This window comes from Tamandua tetradactyla, chromosome 5 (assembly GCF_023851605.1).
Source record: "Tamandua tetradactyla isolate mTamTet1 chromosome 5, mTamTet1.pri, whole genome shotgun sequence".
Lineage (NCBI taxonomy): Eukaryota > Metazoa > Chordata > Mammalia > Pilosa > Myrmecophagidae > Tamandua > Tamandua tetradactyla.
The window spans coordinates 64,357,497-64,377,845 of record NC_135331.1 but is presented as its reverse complement, the minus strand read 5'-3'; the positions used below and the strand labels follow the sequence as shown (position 1 = coordinate 64,377,845).

The following is a 20,349-nucleotide window of genomic DNA, read 5'->3' as shown; positions in this document are numbered from 1 at the left end:
AGCTGTGGGTTTTTCATATATTCCCTCTATCATTTTAAGGAAGTTCCCTTGTATTCCTATCTTTTGAAGTGTTTTCAACAGGAAAGGATGTTGAATCTTGTCGAATGCCTTCTCTGCATCAATTGAGATGATCATGTGATTTTTCTGCTTTGATTTGTTGATATGGTGTATTACATTAATTGATTTTCTTATGTTGAACCATCCTTGCATACCTGGGATGAATCCTACTTGGTCATGATGTATAATTCTTTTAATGTGTTGTTGGATACGATTTGCTAGAATTTTATTGAGGATTTTTGCATCTGTATTCATTAGAGAGATTGGTCTGTAGTTTTCTTTTTTTGTAATATCTTTGCCTGGTTTTGGTATGAGGGTGATGTTGGCTTCATAGAATGAATTAGGTAGTTTTCCCTCTACTTCGATTTTTTTGAAGAGTTTGAAGAGAATTGGTACTAATTCTTTCTGGAACGTTTGGTAGAATTCACATGTGAAGCCATCTGGTCCTGGACTTTTCTTTTTAGGAAGCTTTTGAATGACTAATTCAATTTCTTTACTTGTGATTGGTTTGTTGAGGTCATCTATGTCTTCTTGAGTCAAAGTTGGTTGTTCATGTCTTTCCAGGAACCCGTCCATTTCCTCTAAATTGTTGTATTTATTAGCGTAAAGTTGTTCATAGTATCCTGTTATTACCTCCTTTATTTCTGTGAGGTCAGTAGTTATGTCTCCTCTTCCATTTCTGATCTTATTTATTTGCATCCTCTCTCTTCTTCTTTTTGTCAATCTTGCTAAGGGCCCATCAATCTTATTGATTTTCTCATAGAACCAACTTCTGGCCTTATTGATTTTCTCTATTGTTTTCATGTTTTCAATTTCATTTATTTGTGCTCTAATCTTTGTTATTTCTTTCCTTTTGCTTGCTTTGGGGTTAGCTTGCTGTTCTTTCTCCAGTTCTTCCAAATGGATAGTTAATTCCTGAATTTTTGCCTTTTCTTCTTTTCTGATATAGGCATTTAGAGCAATAAATTTCCCTCTTAGCACTGCCTTTGCTGCGTCCCATAAGTTTTGATATGTTGTGTTTTCATTTTCATTCGCCTCGAGGTATTTGCTAATTTCTCTTGCAATTTCTTCTTTGACCCAGTCGTTGTTTAGGAGTGTGTTGTTGAGCCTCCACGTATTTGTGAATTTTCTGGCACTCTGCCTATTATTGATTTCCAACATCATTCCTTTATGGTCCGAGAAAGTGTTGTGTAAGATTTCAATCTTTTTAAATTTGTTAAGACTTGCTTTGTGACCCAGCATATGGTCTATCTTTGAGAATGATCCATGAGCACTTGAGAAAAAGGTGTATCCTGCTGTTGTGGGATGTAATGTCCTATAAATGTCTATTAAGTCTAGTTCATTTATAGTAATATTCAGATTCTCTATTTCTTTGTTGATCCTCTGTCTAGATGTTCTGTCCCTTGATGAGAGTGGTGAGTTGAAGTCTCCAACTATTATGGTATATGAGTCTATTTCCCTTTTCAGTGTTTGCAGTATATTCCTCACGTATTTTGGGGCATTCTGATTCGGTGCGTAAATATTTATGATTGTTATGTCTTCTTGTTTAATTGTTCCTTTTATTAGTATATAGTGTCCTTCTTTGTCTCTTTTAACTGTTTTACATTTGAAGTCTAATTTGTTGGATATTAGTATAGCCACTCCTGCTCTTTTCTGGTTGTTATTTGCTTGAAATATCTTTTCCCAACCTTTCACTTTCAACCTATGTTTATCTTTGGGTCTAAGATGTGTTTCCTGTAGACAGCATATAGAAGGATCCTGTTTTTTAATCCATTCTGCCAATCTATGTCTTTTGATTGGGGAATTCAGTCCATTGACATTTAGTGTTATTACTGTTTGGATAATATTTTCCTCTAACATTTTGCCTTTTGTATTATATATATCATATCTGATTTTCCTTCTTTCTACACTCTTTTCCATATCTCTCTCTTCTGTCTTTTTGTATCTGACTCTAGTGCTCCCTTTAGTATTTCTTGCAGAGCTGGTCTCTTGGTCACAAATTCTTTCAGTGACTTTTTGTCTGAGAATGTTTTAATTTCTCCCTCATTTTTGAAGGACAATTTTGCTGGATATAGGAGTCTTGGTTGGCAGTTTTTCTCTTTTAGTATTTTAAATATATCATCCCACTGTCTTCTAGCTTCCATGGTTTCTGCTGAGAAATCTACACAAAGTCTTATTGGGTTTCCCTTGTATGTGATGGATTGTTTTTCTCTTGCTGCTTTCAAGATCTTCTCTTTCTCTTTGACCTCTGACATTCTAACTAGTAAGTGTCTTGGAGAACGCCTATTTGGGTCTAATCTCTTTGGGGTGCGCTGCACTTCTTGGATCTGTAATTTTAGGTCTTTCATAAGAGTTGGGAAATTTTCAGTGAAAATTTCTTCCATTAGTTTTTCTCCTCCTTTTCCCTTCTCTTCTCCTTCTGGGACACCCACAACACGTATATTTGTGCGGTTCATATTGTCCTTGAGTTCCCTGATACCCTGTTCAAATTTTTCCATTCTTTTCCCGATAGTTTCTGTTTCTTTTTGGGATTTAGATGTTCCATCCTCCAAATCACTAATTCTGTCTTCTGTCTCTTTAAATCTATCATTGTAGCTATCCATTATTTTTTCTATATTTGCTACTTTATCCTTCACTTCCATAAGTTCTGCGATTTGTTTTTTCAGTTTTTCTATTTCTTCTTTATGTTCAGCCCATGTCCTCTTCATGTCCTCCCTCAATTTATCGATTTCATTTTTGAAGAGGTTTTCCATTTCTGTTCGTATATTCAGGATTAGTTGTCTCAGCTCTTGTGTCTCATTTGAGCTATTGGTTTGTTCCTTTGACTGGGCCATATTCTCAATCTTTTGAGCGTGGACAGTTATCTTCTGCTGCTGGCGTCTGGGCATTTATTCAGATTTCTCTTGGTGTTGGACCCAGCAAGGTTGTAATATTTTTCTGTGAAATCTCTGGGTTCTGTTTTTCTTATCCTGCCCAGTAGGTGGCGCTCGTGGCACACGTTTGTCTGCGGGTCCCACCAGTAAAAGGTGCTGTGGGACCTTAAACTTTGGAAAACTCTCGCCGTCCTGGGGGTTCGCTAGCCGAAGCGGCTTGAGCCGGCCCTCGGTCCGAACGCAGGGAGGGTTGCTGGTCGCCGCAGCCAGGGAAAGAGCCCGTCCGAATTTCCTAGTCGGCCCTGGGCAACAAGCGTGGCGGGAGGGCGCCAGCGGCAGCGGCCCGCCCGAGAGAGTGCACGTTCCCCGGGAGTCACGGGTTTGGAAGGGGCCTCCCCCACCCGTCACCGTTCTCCGCGGGCTGGGGATTTCCGATCCAATTCTCTCAGTTGGTCCGGGGGCTGCGCGTGGTGTGGGCGCCAGTCGCCTTGGTTTCAGGGGACCGCCTCTCCAATTCTCCCAGCCGGCCCGGGAAGGGGGAAGGGAGTAACTCCGGCCGCTTGCCACCCCGCCCAGTAAGGCCCGCGCGCCTCTGCGATCTCACCCGAGCTGCTTCTCTCAGCCAGCCAGCCGTTCCAGGATGGGGTACGCTGTCTTTTTTATCTCTGTTGTGGCTTTGGGCGCTTTCTGTATCGTTTCTACTCCCCTAGTAGGTGTCCTGGAGAAGAAACTAAGATCCGCGCGTCTTACTAAGCCGCCATCTTCCAGGAAGTCCGAAAAAATAACTTTTAAGACAACAAAACATTGCCAAAGATAAAGGCGTTCAATATGTAAGGTTTTAAAAAATCTGTATTTGTATGTTCCTATCAATACAGCTGCCAATGTATGAAGTGAAAATAGACAAAACTACATAGTATTAATATCAGATACACAAAGGGAATTATTATTAATAAAGATAGAGAAGATTTGAACAACAGATAACCTTGTGGATCACATAAACAACAATTAGAGAATATATATATTTTCAAGAACACGTGAAACATTTACAAAAATGAGTTTCTATTTTTGAGCTGCAAAGCAAGTCTCACCAATTGCTAAAGAAAAACTATCACACACTGTATGTTTTCCAAACAGTGCAATAAAAATTGATAGCAAAATGGCTACAAAATGAAATACAGTTCAAATAAGTTCAGGTGAAGGAAGAAATCATAAAGGAAATCAGAAATATTTAGAACTGTATGTGAGCAAAAGCAGCATATGTAAAAAAGTGTAGGATGAAATTCAAATACTATTTATTTGGAAATATATAATCCCAAATTCAAGAAAGGGGAGAGAAAGAAAATCAGTGAGTTGTGAATTGTTCTAGTTTGCTAGCTGCTGGAATGCAATATACCAGAAACGGAATGGCTTTTAACAAGGGGAATTTAATAAGTTGCTAGTTTACAGATCTAAGGCCGAGAAAATGTCCCAATTAAAACAAGTCTATAGAAATGTCCAATCAAAGGCATCTGGGGAAAGATACCTTGGTTCAAGAAGGCCGATGAAGTTCAGGGTTTCTCTCTCATCTGGAAAGGCACATGGCGAACGCAGTCAGGGCTTCTCTCTCGGCTGGAAGGGCACATGGCAGACACGGCGTCATCTGCTAGCTTACTCTCCTGGCTTCTGGTTTCATGAAACTCCCCGGGAGGCATTTCCCTTCTTCATCTCCAAAGGTCGCTGGCTGGTGGACTCTCTGCTTTGTAGTGTTGCAGCATTCTCTGCTCTCTCTGAATCTCTCATTCTCCAAAATGTTTCCTCTTTTATAGGACTTCAGAAACTAATCAAGACCCACTCAGATGGGTGGAGACATGTCATCCCCTAATCCAGTTTAACAACCATTCTTAACTAAATCTCATCAACCAGGGAGATGATCCCATCACAGTCCCAAATACACAGCATTGAATAGAGACTATTCTACCTTTAAGAAATGGGATCCATATTAAAACATGGCTTTTCTTAGGGGGCATACTTCCCTTCAAACCAGCACATGAATCTAGCTGAAAAGTAATAAAACCTAAGGAAATCAGAAGAAAGGAAATAATGATATGAACAAGTTAATAAGATGGAAAAAGTAATAAATAGCATCAGCAAGATGAGAAATTCTTGTTTGAAAAAGGCTAATAAATTAGATGATGCTCTAGACACAGTGACTAAGAAAGCAAGGAGATATGTGCTGGTTTGAAAGGATGTATGGACCGTAGAAAAGCCATGTTTTAATCTAAGTCCCATTTCATAAAGGCAGAATAATCCCTATTCAATACTGCATGTTTGAAACTGTAATCAGATCATCTCCCTGGAGATGTGATTTAATCAAGAGCGGTTGTTAAACTGGATTAGGTAATGACATGTCTCCACCCATTTGGGTGGGTCTTGATAAGTTTCTGGAGCCCTATAAGAGGAAACATTTTGGAGAATGAAAGAGATTCAGAGAAAGCAACTAGAATGACATAGCCATGAGAAGCAGAGTCCACCAGCCAGCGCCCTTTGGAGATGAAGAAGGAAAACACCTCCCAGGGAGCTTCATGAAACCGGAAGCCAGGAGAGAAAGCTAGCAGATGATGGCATGTTCGCCACGTGCCCTTCCAACTGAGAGGGAAGCCCTGACTGTGTTTGCCATGTGCCTTCTCACTTGAGAGAGAAACCCTAAACTTCATTGGCCTTCTTGAACCAAGGTGTCTTTCTCTGGATGCCTTTGATTGGACATTTCTATAGACTTGCTTTAATTGGGCCATTGTCTCGGCCTTAGAACTGTAAACTGGCGACTCATTAAATTCCCCTAAAAGCCATTCCGTTTCTGGTATATTACATTCTGGCAGCTAGCAAACTAGAACAAGATAGTACAAATAATATGTATTGAATCAAATGGGGACATAAGTAGAAGTACAGTAATTAAAAAAATTATAACAGTTTCTTACAAAGAGCTTTATAGCAGTATGTTTGAAAATTTTGGAAAAAAAACAGATTTCTAGAAAAAATACTTACCAAAATTGGCTCCTGAAGAAATAGAAAATCCTAAAAGACCCATATCCTTTAAAGCATTGGAACCAGTAATTAAAAATGTATTTCGCTACAAGCTCTTTCCCAATCCAGAAAAAAAAAAAGCCACACAAATTTTACAGGTGGATTTTAACAAACCATTAAAGAATTGATAATCTCTAGTTATTCAACCTCTTACAGAAAATAGAAAATAAAGGAAAATTCCTCCATTACTTTTCTGAGGCTAGTTTAACCTTGACAGTGAAACAAGGAAAGGACTATTTAAGAAAATAGTTCAGTCTCACTGGACAACATAAAATCACAGATCTTGAAGTAGTAGCTCATAGAATCTAGTAATGTATACACAAAAATAAAGTATTTCAATTGGCTTTATCTCAAGAATCCAATAGCTTTATAGATGTGAAACACTTGATAATTTACAAACTTTTACTACCCTATTTAATAAATGATATCTTCATTCATCTAATAAACGACATTTTGCAAAATTCACGGATACATAATCTGTGGTAATTCATATAATGGCAAACAATATAGCATTTAAATGAAATAGAACTGCTCTTATTAAATGGATGGATACATCTCAAGAATGAAGTTAAAAGTAAATGTAAAAGGATAGAGTACAAGATGTGCAAATTCAAGGCAGTTATAAGTTTTTAACATGAACTCACTCAATGTAGTAATAGTAAAAAACATGCATTGAATTTCTGCATGTCAGTTGTAATACAGCAATACAATTAGCTCTATAAAGTCTAAAATAGTTTCTTTTTTGGGGATGCACATCTGAGGCAAACATGTTAAATTACTGATATAAAATTGTGATCAGCTTTTATTGTGTGTTGTATATATTTCTGTATTCTTAAAGTATTTTATAATTAAAATAGAAACTTACAAATTTACAAATATGATTTACTAATTGGATTTTGATTCCACTTATTGCTATTCTACAACTAAGCATGTTCTTGATAAAAGCAGTGTGATGTTTGCATCATTGCTCATTGTGCTTTGTACATAGTAGGTGCTCAGGAAGTAACTACTAAAATTTGCTAGAATCTTTTTTTTTTTTTTTGGCATGGGCAGGCACTGGGAATCAAACCTGGATTTCTGGCTTGGCAGGCAAGAACTCTGCCTGCTGAGCCACCGTGGCCTACTCTACTAGAATTTTTGAGTATTATTCATCTGGATATTTACAGGTATCTGCTGAGCACAACTATTTTGGATTTGGCATAGTATGTAATGCCAAATGTTGATCCATGTCATAAACAGCCACATACCTGTCTGAAGAACGCAATTGTGTAGTCCAAGTATGAGCTTGCCTTCATTTTTCCATAGAGGGGAAGGGATAAATTTCATCCCCAAGAGGGTACAGTTTCAGAGTGAGCCCTGCTTGTCATTCTTTCCAATGCCTTATTCAATTCTAAGGCAAGAAAGAGGAACTTAATTTTTTACAGAGTTTGATATATATCAGGCCATATTTACTAGGGGCATGGCAAGTTCCTTGAAACAAATTTGGCTCATGTATTTTGCTAAGGTGTCTGTTTCTTTCTCTCTTTTTCTATTTCCATGTTTTCATGTGTGCCTAACACTCTCCTTTTGTACAATTAAGTGTGTGTTTGGATCTGTGTCTGATTCTACTTTAACTGCTCTTTACCAGCAGGCTGTCAATGGAGTGGTTTTTTTTCCCTGATTCTCTTCTCCAGGTCTTCGTGTGATAATGTCCCTGGGAAGGGGCTTCTCCTGCAGGTCTCTTCAATTTAGGAGATTAAAAATCAGGGAAGCATGTATTGCACTCAGGCCCTATTTTTCAATCCAGCTTCCCAGAGAAGCCTCAACATATTTGATAATGCAGTGGTTTGCGTCCTATCTGGCTGCTTGGTACACCCTCAGGTGGTTTGAGTCTGGCAGCCTGGCCCTGACTTGAATAGTGTTCCTAGTCCCCAGCAATGTTCCTTTCCCTACTTTATATGGTAATACCATCTTATCAAATTAATGTAAAAAGTGTATCGCTGAGTGTGTTTGTTTAAAAGTAAGGCATATGTGTGTAGTTAGGACAAATTCATGTTCTATTTAACAGTATAAATTGCTCAGTATAAAACTGGTTCTGACAGATACCGTTCAGAAAACAATCCCAGAGCATTTAAATACTTGGGACCCATACAGTCCTCACAAGCTTGAACCTGCTGAAATAATAAAAGTCAGTGACTGTTGTAAAACTGGCTTACATTGTGTTTCCTCAGTTAAGTGAGAGTTGCGTGTAACACTGGACAGCAGACAGCAGTTGTATGTATAGCCTGCCTGTTCCTCATGAGAGATACTAGATTGAGTGACTTGCGGTTTTCTCAGGAAGAATCTGTCACTGGATTTTAATGTCATCTTCAGCAGACTAACGGGTCTCTAATTTAAGCGTCGCCACTTTTATATATAAGATAAACTCTATTCTAATCCATTCCAAGGCAACTATATCTGAGGGATTAAAAAGTATAAATAGTTTCACAGCTATTGAGTTTCACCATAAACAGGATTTAGACTGAGATGCACAGATCTTCCCTGAGCATCTTTTTCCATGGGCCTCTAGTCTGTTACTCTGGGAGGAAGGAAGTTGTTGGGTCATAGCTAGAGAGAATTCGAGGAGTTGCAAAACGAAAGGCGACCAACAAGAGGGCTGTAAAATGAGCTCAGCTATCTAATGCTATCAGAAGAAATTGGCTCTTCACAGTTTCAGACTGAATCCTTGCTTGCAAACAGTTAAGTGGTAGAGTCTACATTCTTTTTTATTCCTAATGACTAGACATGAACTGCCCTAGAAGAAACCAATCTCTGAGCAGAAACTACTTAGAAATCTACTGTGCTCCAGTAGAAAATTCCAGAGTGGGATGAAAGGCCAATTTTTAGCAGTGGCATTTCTTGACATCCAAATTTGGTGTATGGCAGTTCGTTTTGCACTTCATTTTTCAGAATTTGATTTCCTCATATAGGTGGGACTGCCTATGGAATGAAGTACTAAGTTGTAGGGCAACTGTAAAGAGGTTGCATGGGATACTGGGAATAGCATGGCCTATTCAGGGGTCTTTGGTTCTGGTTCTGAAATTACCACTGTGTGAGTTTAGGCCAAAAAAAGCCAAACATACAAAAACATAAGCTCTTTCAGTTTCATTATTTGTAAACCCAAATTTAAAAAATCCTTCTGGATTTGCAATTGTGTAGTCCAAGTATGAGCTTCCCTGGAGTTGAAAGAGTTCTATAAATTGGTCATTCTGTTCCGGGAGAACCAGGGAGCATTGGTGAGCAGAGTGGATTTGGACCTGTCTTTGAAGGAGAAGCCTTATTTGTCACTACCTTTGTTTTGTAATATTTTCTCATCGATCAGATTTACAAATTTCTGTAGAGTTGTAACAGTTTTGTTTGTGTTATTGAATCCCTTGAAACTGAATGTTTGGGGGCATTATTAGATTTATTAGGGAATTTTTTTAGTCCATCTGGAGTTCTCCCTTATGAAACCCTAATCTTTTCCTATTAGATTTATGTGTTTTTTTGATCCCCCGTTTATTCTCCCCTAGAATAAGAACTTATCAAAAAATGAATTCATGGGGTGGTGGAATAAACCTAAGCTTCAAATCATCCATCTCTATATTCAAACCCTAGGTCTTTTGGTCTCTAGCTATGTAAATTTCATAAATTACTTATCTTCCCCTTGCCTCAAATTCCTACTTGTATATTTGCTTTATAATGAGCATTTTGTTAACTTGAATTTTGTCTATGCCCATTTTAAGACCAGATTTATTCCTATTGGTATTTTACTTCCACCTTTGAAATTATTTTATGCATAGACAAAAACATGAATTCAAAGGTGCATTGTATGAAAGACTCTGTATTCCAAAATAATTTATGTGTAAAGATACGGAGAGAAGAAACGAAAGGAAAGAAAGGAGAAAGTTTCATGAACCTCTGTTCCTCTTATGAATTGATGGTAACTTTCAGATAATTTTCCACAATTGTAGCTTAAGTTTTTTTCAGAATTTACTGTAAATAAATGTTGTATTATTATCTAAAGTTGATGAGGGAAGATTCTGTGCCAACTACATAGTAGAGGTGCTCAATGAATAAATGTGCTTCTTTGTGTTGATGACGTAGAAAATAAATTTAATTTTGTTGAATATTTTGTTTCCTAGTTGTTACAAGAAATAGCCCTCAGAAGTAAGCCTATAAATGAAAAATATCAAGGGCTTGAGAGATTCTTTGTTTTTGATAAAAATGAAAGACTCAACTTACTTCCTTCTCATAGCTTAGAATGCATCTCTTCCAGTACCAGGATTACACTTGCAGGTAAATTCAGATATGAAAGCAGATGGCCTGTGGACCAGCCTAACAAGTTTCCAACTCACATTTTTTACAGTAGTCCACCTTCATCTTAGGAAATACTGGAAAATTATATTTAATAAACAAAATTGTTTTCTTCTTGTCTACCTGAAATTATTAACCCTAAAAAATTTGACAGTTTGTATATTTAAAGTTACTCTCAGAATGTGAGAAACATGGTTTTAATGAAAGTGGGGAGAGATTATTTTTTGAAATTTATAAATATGACTTTCACTAAATTACAAAATAGTAGAAATACCTCAAATCCCTTTATCAACTTTTAAGTATTATATGATGAATCTGAACTGCCCTCTTTAAAATAAATCTCAAAATCACAGAATCTGTGAAACTTCTGAGATATCTATAATTTCCTTTTGAAAACTAAGTGTTGGTGTCATCTATATTCTTAGTTTTCCTGTGTGTTCAATTCTGTTTATTCGTGTGCAAGCTATTACATGTTATGTTATATGTTATAAACTTTTAAAAATGTTTCTTTTCAAATGCATATGTGTAGTATCTTTGCAATTTACATTTTAGTTTTTTAAATTAGATCACGTGAATCTAATGGTTTTAATTGTACAGTTTTGAGATTTCCATAGTATAATAGACATCTTGCTGCTGTAAATATTCTTTATTTAGCTAAATATTATCCAGTAGGATAATAATATGAGAAACAAACACATGGATTTACTTCCTTTTAAAATTTTACATCATTTTACCATTTTCCATTTCAGGGGAGAGAGAATGGTTCCCAGACCAAAGCTTGAGTGCATGTGCTGATAATGCCCTTTCCTTAGCTGTAATGCACAGTGCCCGGAACCCATCACAAAGTAGAACACAACCAAAGATGGGTAAGATTGGTTGTAAGGCAGCAGCGCCATATTGGTGGCTGATTTTGTTTATTCATTTGTTGTTTTGCAGGATACTTGCATCAACTTGGAAATTAGCTTCTGCAGTTACACAATTTGACCTGATTTATTTTAACTAGATTCCCTGACTTTTCTTCAGAAAACAAAAAGACAAAGAGTTGTCATTATTCTTCTCAATAAACATGAGTTACAGTCAGTTTTTTTCTTTAACAATGTATTAGAGAATAATATTTTAAAAGTGTAGCTCAGGATATGGTGTATTTTGAATAAGTCTGATAAAATACATGCTCTGTTTCATTATACTCTCAGGAAGCAGTGTATTTATACCAAATTCTGCTTACTTTTCTACTTGGTTCTTATGATGATGAGGCATACACACTTGTGAAATGAATAGTTTCTGTTATGAATGCTGCTTGTAGCTGTGGTTGAGGCTACTTGGTTCTAGACCTAATGCTGTATGTGTTTACTCTAGGATCTTGGTTTCAGGTCATTAGCACCATTCTCTAACGAAAATAATTGCAAACTTTCCCACAGGGTAACTCCTTTGACCTCTCAAATACCTATAGTAATGTAGTGGGTGTATGCATAGAATTTTGGCACCTGTAAAAGCAGCACTATTATTAGCACATTATTGTTATCTAGTAATGCATGGTAAAGTAGGTTTGCTTTGTGCTGAATGTCATATGAAATTGCATAGATAACTAATGAATTAAGGCAATTTATCTCACACATGTATTGCATATGTAGGCATTGCGCTAGGTCGTGGGGATAAACGATGTATATCATGCTTCTTGATCTTAGAGATTTCACTGCTTAAGAGTAATAATTGACAGATTGGGCTGTCTTCCTGGTTTAAAGGGCATCCTCAAGCCAGAAATTTAATTACATATGATTTTTCAATGTATGTAAGATTTATACATCTCTTTTGCCCTAAACTTTATGATTAAAACTCTTGGCTCACTTAGATCTTTTCCACATGCATTTATGCTGAGAATCTGTCTAAGGCAATTTTTTTTAACCGTCCATTTATGATAAATGTTGTGCTTTTGTCCCTCTATAATTAGGTACCTGTTTTCACATAAAAGTCTAGAGCAGCTTCAGAAATGCTAGTTCCTTCCCTCTGAGATCACGAAGTGTAACTTTGAAGTCATTGTGTATTGATGAAAACAAATTCACATGCATGCTAAGAGAATCTTAGACAAATCTTTATAAATAAGCTGAATGCATTTAAATTTCAATTTGAGGAGATAATTGAAATCAATAATTACTATAAAAACATTTATTGGATCATTGTTAAGCCAGATACTGCCAAGCATTAATAATACAAGGTAAACCCTCATCTCTGTTTGACAAGACCCCAGTGCAGGGGTTCTCAAAGTTCAATGTAAGCATAATCACCTGGGAAACTTGTTACAAGGCAGAGTCCTTCACTCTTAGAGATTTGGATTCATAAAGGCAGAGGTAAGGCTTAGAAACTTGCATTTATCAACAACTCCATATTATTCTGATGTAGATCACCCCAAAATCATACTTTGAGAAGCCTGCTGTTCAGATATGCAGACACATAATCTAAGTTTCTTAAAAGGACTGTGAGTAACATACTTTCAGAGACTGACAGGTAATTAATAGTCGTATGTGCAATCATTGAAAATAGAGGTACATAGTCGTTTAAGTGTCAAGATGACAAGAGAATTATTCTGTCATTGAAAAGTGTAGATATGGAAGTGTTAGAGCCTAGGTGACATTTCAACTGAGGCTTAAGGAATTAATACAATTTTACCAGTTAGAAAAGAAGGGAAATGGCTTTCTGAGCAGAGTAATGACATAAAATAAAACTTTCCTAGCTATCCTAATCTCATATTGGGAATTGATGCCAGTATATAAAGGGATTCCCATTTTCCAAAGATTTTTAAATGTATGAATGTAAAAACATGGTAGTTATAAATTAAGTGTGTGCTTAGCAGCAAGTACTTATGACGAAGCTATCACTGATTTCCCTCCCTACTACCATCAAAACCTACTCCTCCCTCAACCCATCTTTCTGTCTCTGTATATGGCAACATCATCCAAACAGTCTGAAATCTGAGTCATCTTGACTCTTTCGCCAGCCATACCTCATTCATCTCTAGATCCTGCCAATTTAAAAATCTTTCCCAAATCCAAATAGTTCTATCCTTACTATTCCATCTTGAGTCCAAACCAGCAGATCATCTTCTCCCACTTACCTCTCAGTTTCACTTTTGCCTCTCCCATAAACATGTTGCGTTGATTAATTTCCATCAAATTCTACTCTTTATAATCAGTAAGTGAATTGTTTATGTATATAGTCAGGGAGTGAATGATATTTTCTCTACTCCGAAATCATAAATTATATCATGTCAGTCTCCTGCTTAAAAGCATCCCATAGCTTCCTGTAGCATCTGGGAAAAAATTATATTCCATGCATCACATAGTAGTACCTGAGCTGGCCTTGTCCATCTATCCTAACCTCATCTTCTACACGGTGGCTTTCTTTCTGTTCTTTGACAAGCACTTAGGCACTTCTTAGCCTTAGAATTTGCTCTTCCTTCTTATACAGGATGCTCTGCAGCCTCCCTCTCCACCCCTACATCCTTCATCATATGATTGGTTCTCTTTTTTTTTCTCTTCGTTCAGTCACTGTCCAGATGCCACATCCTTAGGGAGGCCTATCTGACGCTGATCTCTTTAGTCCTTCTATCATATTAACCTTCTTTTGTCTTTCTCATAGCAACTTTCATATTATTATCTTATTTGCTTACTTTTATTTTGTCTGCTCCCCCACATTCTCCCACACCCCTAGTTGGAAAGCAAGCATGTACCTAGGCTGTCCTGTTCATTGATGCATTCTCAGTGATAGAACAGCATATGGCACAGTGTAAGGACTCAGTAAGTGTTTTTGAATGAATCAGTCTGGTTGGCAGGACTGTGTGCTAGTTTAGAGTGCATCCTGAGGGTAGGGACACTATCTCATTCACTTTTCAATAACCTGATTCTGACACCATGCTTGATGGTTTTAGAAATTGCAAATGCTCTTATAATTGATTATTTGGATTGGGTATTATTTAGAGCTTCTCAGAGTTGGAGGGATTTTAAGATATCATCCTTTAGATAATCTTTAATTTTGCAGGTGAGGTAAGAATTGGCATGTCTCAATCAAAATCTGAATTCAGTGAGTCTAGACAATAAAGCTCTTGGTTTCCAGTCTAGTACTCTTTCAACTAAACCATTCTGCTAAATGAAATTTCCATATATATTTCAATAACTCTTAGAAAATACTTTTTTAAAATAAATTCTCAGCAATTTATATGGTGGAATGAGAATATCATTAGACAATAATGGTTTGCGACCTTTATTAAGGATTAGAATATTGCTTCTTTTGATCAGAATGTTGTTAACTTGTTATTAAAACACTACCCAAAAAGCATGCTGCTATGTTTATCCAATTCTAATGTTTATATTTAGAATAGTAATGATAATTATTTTTTAATTAAATACAGTAGGAAATAGGGTCTTTCTCCTCCCTCTATGCCAAGCTTAGGTCTGACCCATGCCCTGTGCTTTTTTTTTTTTTCGGTTGAGATCAATTAACCTCAAATACTGTGGCAACCAGCTGTTATAAGAGTTCAGCAAGTGTTTGTACTCTCCTGTATTTTCTGAAGAGCATCTGTGTTAGGTTAAATTTTTCTCACTTCATGTTTGTCAGTGTTGGCAGAAGGCCTGTCTGGTTTCCTTGGTAATAAGATCTTTCTTTTCATTTGTGTCATTTCAATAAAGAGTTCTAAATCCCTTTAAATTTACATAGATCTAGAAATTTAGATTTATGTAGTTTAGTTGCTCTTTTACTGGCTCACACATGCTGCCACTGTTGCTATTACTACTACTGATGCATTATGTAGAAATGGCAACTTATTATTTACACAGCTCATTACATATCTTGTCATATTTAATCCAACAATATTCTGAGTTTGTCACAAAAGTCATTATTCCAACTTTCAGAAAAAAGAACAAGGACTCTATGAGGTTAAGTCATTCACCCTGGTAGATTATAGAATTGGAGTAGAGTTTTCTGATGTCATTCATTCATCTTTTCACTACTATGATCTCCTTTTCTTAACTATTATTATAGAAATATTTTATTGTTTTTCTTGATGACTATGAACGAACTATTGCTCTTTAAATGTTACAGATAAGAGAGGAAATATTTCCAAATTCTAGTCACAAAAATAATTCTTCAGGATATTTATATTTATTTTTCTCAAAATGTAGGCACATTTTGAAGTTATTTTTCTCCATAATTGTCTGTGAGTGAAAATATACAGAAGTCAGAATCTCTTTTATTTAGTCACGACTTCATTCCAGCAAAAAATTGTTCTAAAAATTGATATCTGAAATGTTTATTGAAATTGGTGTTCTTTGAGACTTGCCTTAGTCTCTTTTAATTGCTTAAATGATTACGTCTTTTTCGGGTATTAGCTACATTCAAAGTAGATCTTTTAAGTTAAAAAAGAAAAGGCAAACTCAATAATCATTAAACTTTTACTACACAGCAACTGTCTGTAGTCGCTCTTCTGAATTTTTTATTTTCCTTTGAGTCAATAGAGTGGGCATAATAATATATGGCATATGTTCAGTCAAATTATGCTTTTTATGATAATAACACCAACCCTACTTTAAAGAATCCAATATTTTATATAAAGCTAGTTTGTGTTAAGAGAATGCAAAGTTATCTTCTCATATAAATATATTTATATGTCAGAGCAGTGATTATATTACAAAAATTCCCTGTGCTATGAATTTCTAAATTTCGAACTTTGAAAATTCTCTTGGTCTTTATTAAAAAATATTTTGTGAGCAATACAAAACTAAAAATTAATTGTGTTGTGGGTTTTTTGTTTTTTTTTTTGAGATTTAAAGGGATTTCTTTTCTACTATGAAAGAAACACACGTTTAAGTAACCAGCTAAATGTGATTGCTCAAGAAAAGCATAGAAGTTGCCCTAGTGGAAAAAACTATTAACTTAGATCTGTGTTTCTAGCAGTTTTCCACTCAAGTTCTCTATAAAGTGGAGCAGAATGAACTCATATTTAGAGAGATAGAGATATGATCTCATTGTTTTTATTAGAGAAGTTGAGGGTTTACAGAAAAATCATACATAAAACACAGAATTATGAGCACCTTGCACTGGTGTGGTACATTTGTTACAATTCATGAAAGCATATTTTATAATTGTACTATAAACTATAATCCATTGTTTTTAACTTCGTGTTCACTGTGTTGTGCAGTTCCATGGATTTTATTATTATTCTATAACATATTTACAACTTTTAACCACATTCAAATACATACTTAAGTGCTGTTAATTAATTTACAATGTTGTGCTACCATTTCTATCATCCATTACCCAAACTTCTCCATCATCTCAAACAGAAAATCTATACATTTTAATCCTTCCTTAACTCCCTACTCTTTCCCCACTCTATCTCCTGGCAACCTATATTGTAGATTCTAACTTTACCATTTTGCTTATTCTAATTATTTCGTATCAGTGAGATCATGTAATATTTGTCCTGTGTGTTTGGCTTATTTCACTCAACACAGTGTCTTCAAACTGCCAAACTGTCTTCCTCAGTGGCTGCATCATCTCACATTCCCACCTATCTATAAATGAGTCCGTATTACTCTACATCCTATTGGACAGGATGTAGTTTTCAGTATTTTATATGTAGTAATCATTCTTGGGGTTATGAGAAAGTATTTCTCTGTAGTTTTAATTTGCATTTCCCTAATAGTTTAAGCATCTTCTCATGGGCTTTAGGCCAATTGTGTATCCTTTTTGAAAAAATGCCTATTCAGGTCTTTTGCCCATATTTTTGATTGGGTAGTTTGTCTTGTATTGTTAAGTTGTAGGATTGCTTTATATATTCTGGATATTAAACCCTTATTGGATATGTGGTTTCCAAATATTTTTTCCCACTGAGTAGGTTGTCTTTTCACTTTTGTAATAAAGTCCTTTGAGGAGCAAAAGTTTTTTATTTTAATGAGGTTCTTTTTATCTATTTTTTCTTTTGTTTCTTGTGCTATAGGAGTAAAGTGTAAGAAACCATTGCCTAACACAAGACCTTGAAGATGCTTCCCTACATTTTCACCTGAAATTTTATAATCCTGCTTCTTATACTTAGATCTTTGTTCCATTTTTGAGTTAATTTTTGTATATGGTGTGAGATAGGGATTCTCTTTCATTTTTTTTTTTTTTTTTTGCATGTGTATATTCAATTCTCCCAGCACCACTTGTTGAAGAGCTGTTCTTTCCAGTTAAATGTACTTGGCAACATTGTCAGAATCAATTGGCTATAAACGTGAAGGTCTATTTGTGAACTCTCAGTTCAGTTCTGTTGGTTGATGTATCAGAACTTATGCCAGAACCATACTGTTTTGACCACTATATCCTGTAATAAGCTTTAAAGTCAGAGAGTGTAAGTCCTTCAACTTAGTTCTTCTTTTACAAGATGTTTTTGGCTCTTTAGAGCCCCTTACCCTTCCAAATAAAATGTGACAATTGCCTTTTCCAATTTCAAAATAGGCTGTTGGAATTTTGCTTGGGATTGCTTTGAATCTAAATCATTTTGGGTATAGTTGACATCTTAACAATATTTAGTCTTCCAATTCATGGCCATAGAATGTTCTTCTACTTTTTTAAGATTTCTTTGATAATAATTTCAGCAATATTTTGTAGTTTTCTGAGTATAAGTCCTTTGCATCTGTGCTTAAATTTATTCCTAGATATTTGGCTCTTTTGGTTGCTATTACAAATGGATTTTTTCCATAATTTCCTCCTCAGTTTGTTTATTACCTGGATTTAGAAGCACTGTTAATTTGTATATATTGATCTGGTACCCTGCCACTTTCCTGAATCTGTTTATTAGCTCTAGTAGCTTTGCTGTAGGTTCTTTGGGATTTCTTGTATGGGATCATGCCATCTGGTCCTGGGCTTTCCTTTGTTGGAATATTTTTAATTACTGAAACAAACTGTATACTAAAGATCTCTCATTTATGGAGAGCTTCTATTTCTTCTTGATCAGTATAGGTAATTTGTGAGTTTCTAGGCATTTACTTATTTCATCTTGGTTCTCTAATGTGTTGGTATATATAGTTCATAGTATCCTCTGATAGTCCTTTTTTATTTTGACAGGGTAGGTAATAATGTCCCCCCTTTTTATTTCTGGTTTTAGTAATTTCTGTCCTCTTTTTTTTTTTCTTTTTCAATCTAGCTAGAGGTTTCCCAATTGATTTAAAGACTACTTTGTCTGAGATTAGTATAGCTACACCAGCTTTCCTTTTGTTATTATATGTATATTTTTTCAGTTCTTTCTTTTCAACCTAGTTACAGCTTTGAATAAAAATGAGTTTCTTGTAAACAGCATATAGTTAGGTCATGCTTTTTATCCATTCTGCCAATCTCTGCTTTTGACTGAAGAGGTTAACCCATTAACATTTAAAGCTAATATTAATAATGCAGGATTTTCTCCTGCCATTTTGCTATTTAGTCTTTGTAAGAATATACATTTTCTGTACCTCAATTCTTTCATTAATGCCTATTTTCATATTTGATTTTTTCTGTAATACCATATTGAACCCTTCTCATTTCTATCTGGAAACATTTTTCATATATTTTTCTTGCGGTTACCATTCAGTTCAATTTTAACATCCTAAATACATAACGAGAATATTTTATTTGATACCAACTTGATATCAATAGCATGTCCCCTTAATGTTTTTTGAACTTGTTACAAATTATGTCTTACATTATATGTTCCAACCAAACATATAATCTAAAACACATCTGTATTTTTATGCATTTGCATTGTAGCACCTGTAGAAAGTAAGAAGTTAAATTACCTATCCAAAAATACAATATAATAGTACTGGCATTTATAATTACCCAAATAGTTACCCTTCGAAGAGGTCTTTATTTTCTTATACCACTTTGAACCACAGTCTACTATCCTTTCCTTTCATTGTGAAGAACTCCCTTTGCCGTTGCTTGTAGCTCGGGTCTAGTGGTGATTAACTCCCCCAGCTTTTGTTTATCTGGGAATGTCTTAATCTCACTTTTATTTTTCAAAAAAACCCTCATCATTTATGCATCATATAATTTGATATAAAAATATGTCAAATTCTTGATTGGCAATTGTCTTTCTCAGTACTTGAATATTTCAACTCACTGCTTTCTTACCTTCATGATTTTTGATGAAAAATTCTTACTGAAACTAATCAAGACTCCCTTTACATAATGTATTTCTTTCCTCTTGGAGTTTTTAGAATTCTCTCCTTGTCCTGTGCATTCAACACTTCCATCAGTATGTGACAGGGTATATTTTCTTCAAATTTATCCTGCTTGGTGTTCTCTAGGTATGTTAGTCAGGGTTCTCTAGAGAAATAAAACAAAGAGGAGAGAGCTGTAAATAAGAGATTTATAAAGGTGACTCAAGGAACTGTATGAATGAGAGAGTCCAAAATCCATAGGGCAGGCTATGAGGCTGGCAGCTTCGATGAAGGGTTTGAATGAACTCCACAGGAGAGGCTCTCTGGCTGAAGAAAGTCAAAGAATCTCTCTTCTTCCTGAAAAGCCTTCAATGGATTGGATTATCTCCTCAGTCAGCCACAAAGTATCCCTGTAGCAATGGTCAGGCAGGTGCTTGCATGACCAGACAACTGGGCATAACCATTTGGCCAAGTTAACACCAGAACCTAATCATCACACTAGGTTTCTTGGATGTGCATATTTGTGTCTTTTGCTAAGTTTGGGTTGCTTTCGGCATTATTTCTTTGAATATTCCTTCTGCCCCCTTCTCTCTTTCCTGTTCTGGGACTCTCATAATGCATGCATTGTTATAGTTGATGGTGTCTCAGAGGCTTCTTAAGCTCTGTTCCTTCTTTCTTATTATTTTATCTTTCTCCTCCTCAGCTTGACTCATTTCAATGTTCTTTTCTTGGAGTTCATGTATTCTTTCTTTTTCCAGCTCCCATCTGCTGTTAAAACCCTCCTGGGAATTTTTCATTTCAGTTATTATTGTCTTCAATTCCAGTAGTTCTGTGTGGTTCTGTTTTAAAATCTCTATCTCTTTATTGAGGTTATCATA

At 35.7% G+C, this 20,349-nt stretch overlaps 1 protein-coding gene across 5 annotated transcripts in view; it reads left to right on the top strand.

Annotated features, from left to right (window-relative positions):
• ZBBX (zinc finger B-box domain containing) overlaps window positions 1–20,349 on the top strand; it is a 144,370-nt gene that overhangs the window by 110,659 nt on the left and 13,362 nt on the right. For all 5 annotated transcript variants that reach the window (XM_077160956.1, XM_077160955.1, XM_077160959.1 and 2 more), the window contains 2 exons: window positions 10,133–10,286; window positions 11,054–11,170. In XM_077160956.1, coding sequence (XP_077017071.1) covers window positions 10,133–10,286; window positions 11,054–11,170 — 271 coding nt within the window. The remainder of the gene's footprint in view (window positions 1–10,132; window positions 10,287–11,053; window positions 11,171–20,349) is intronic.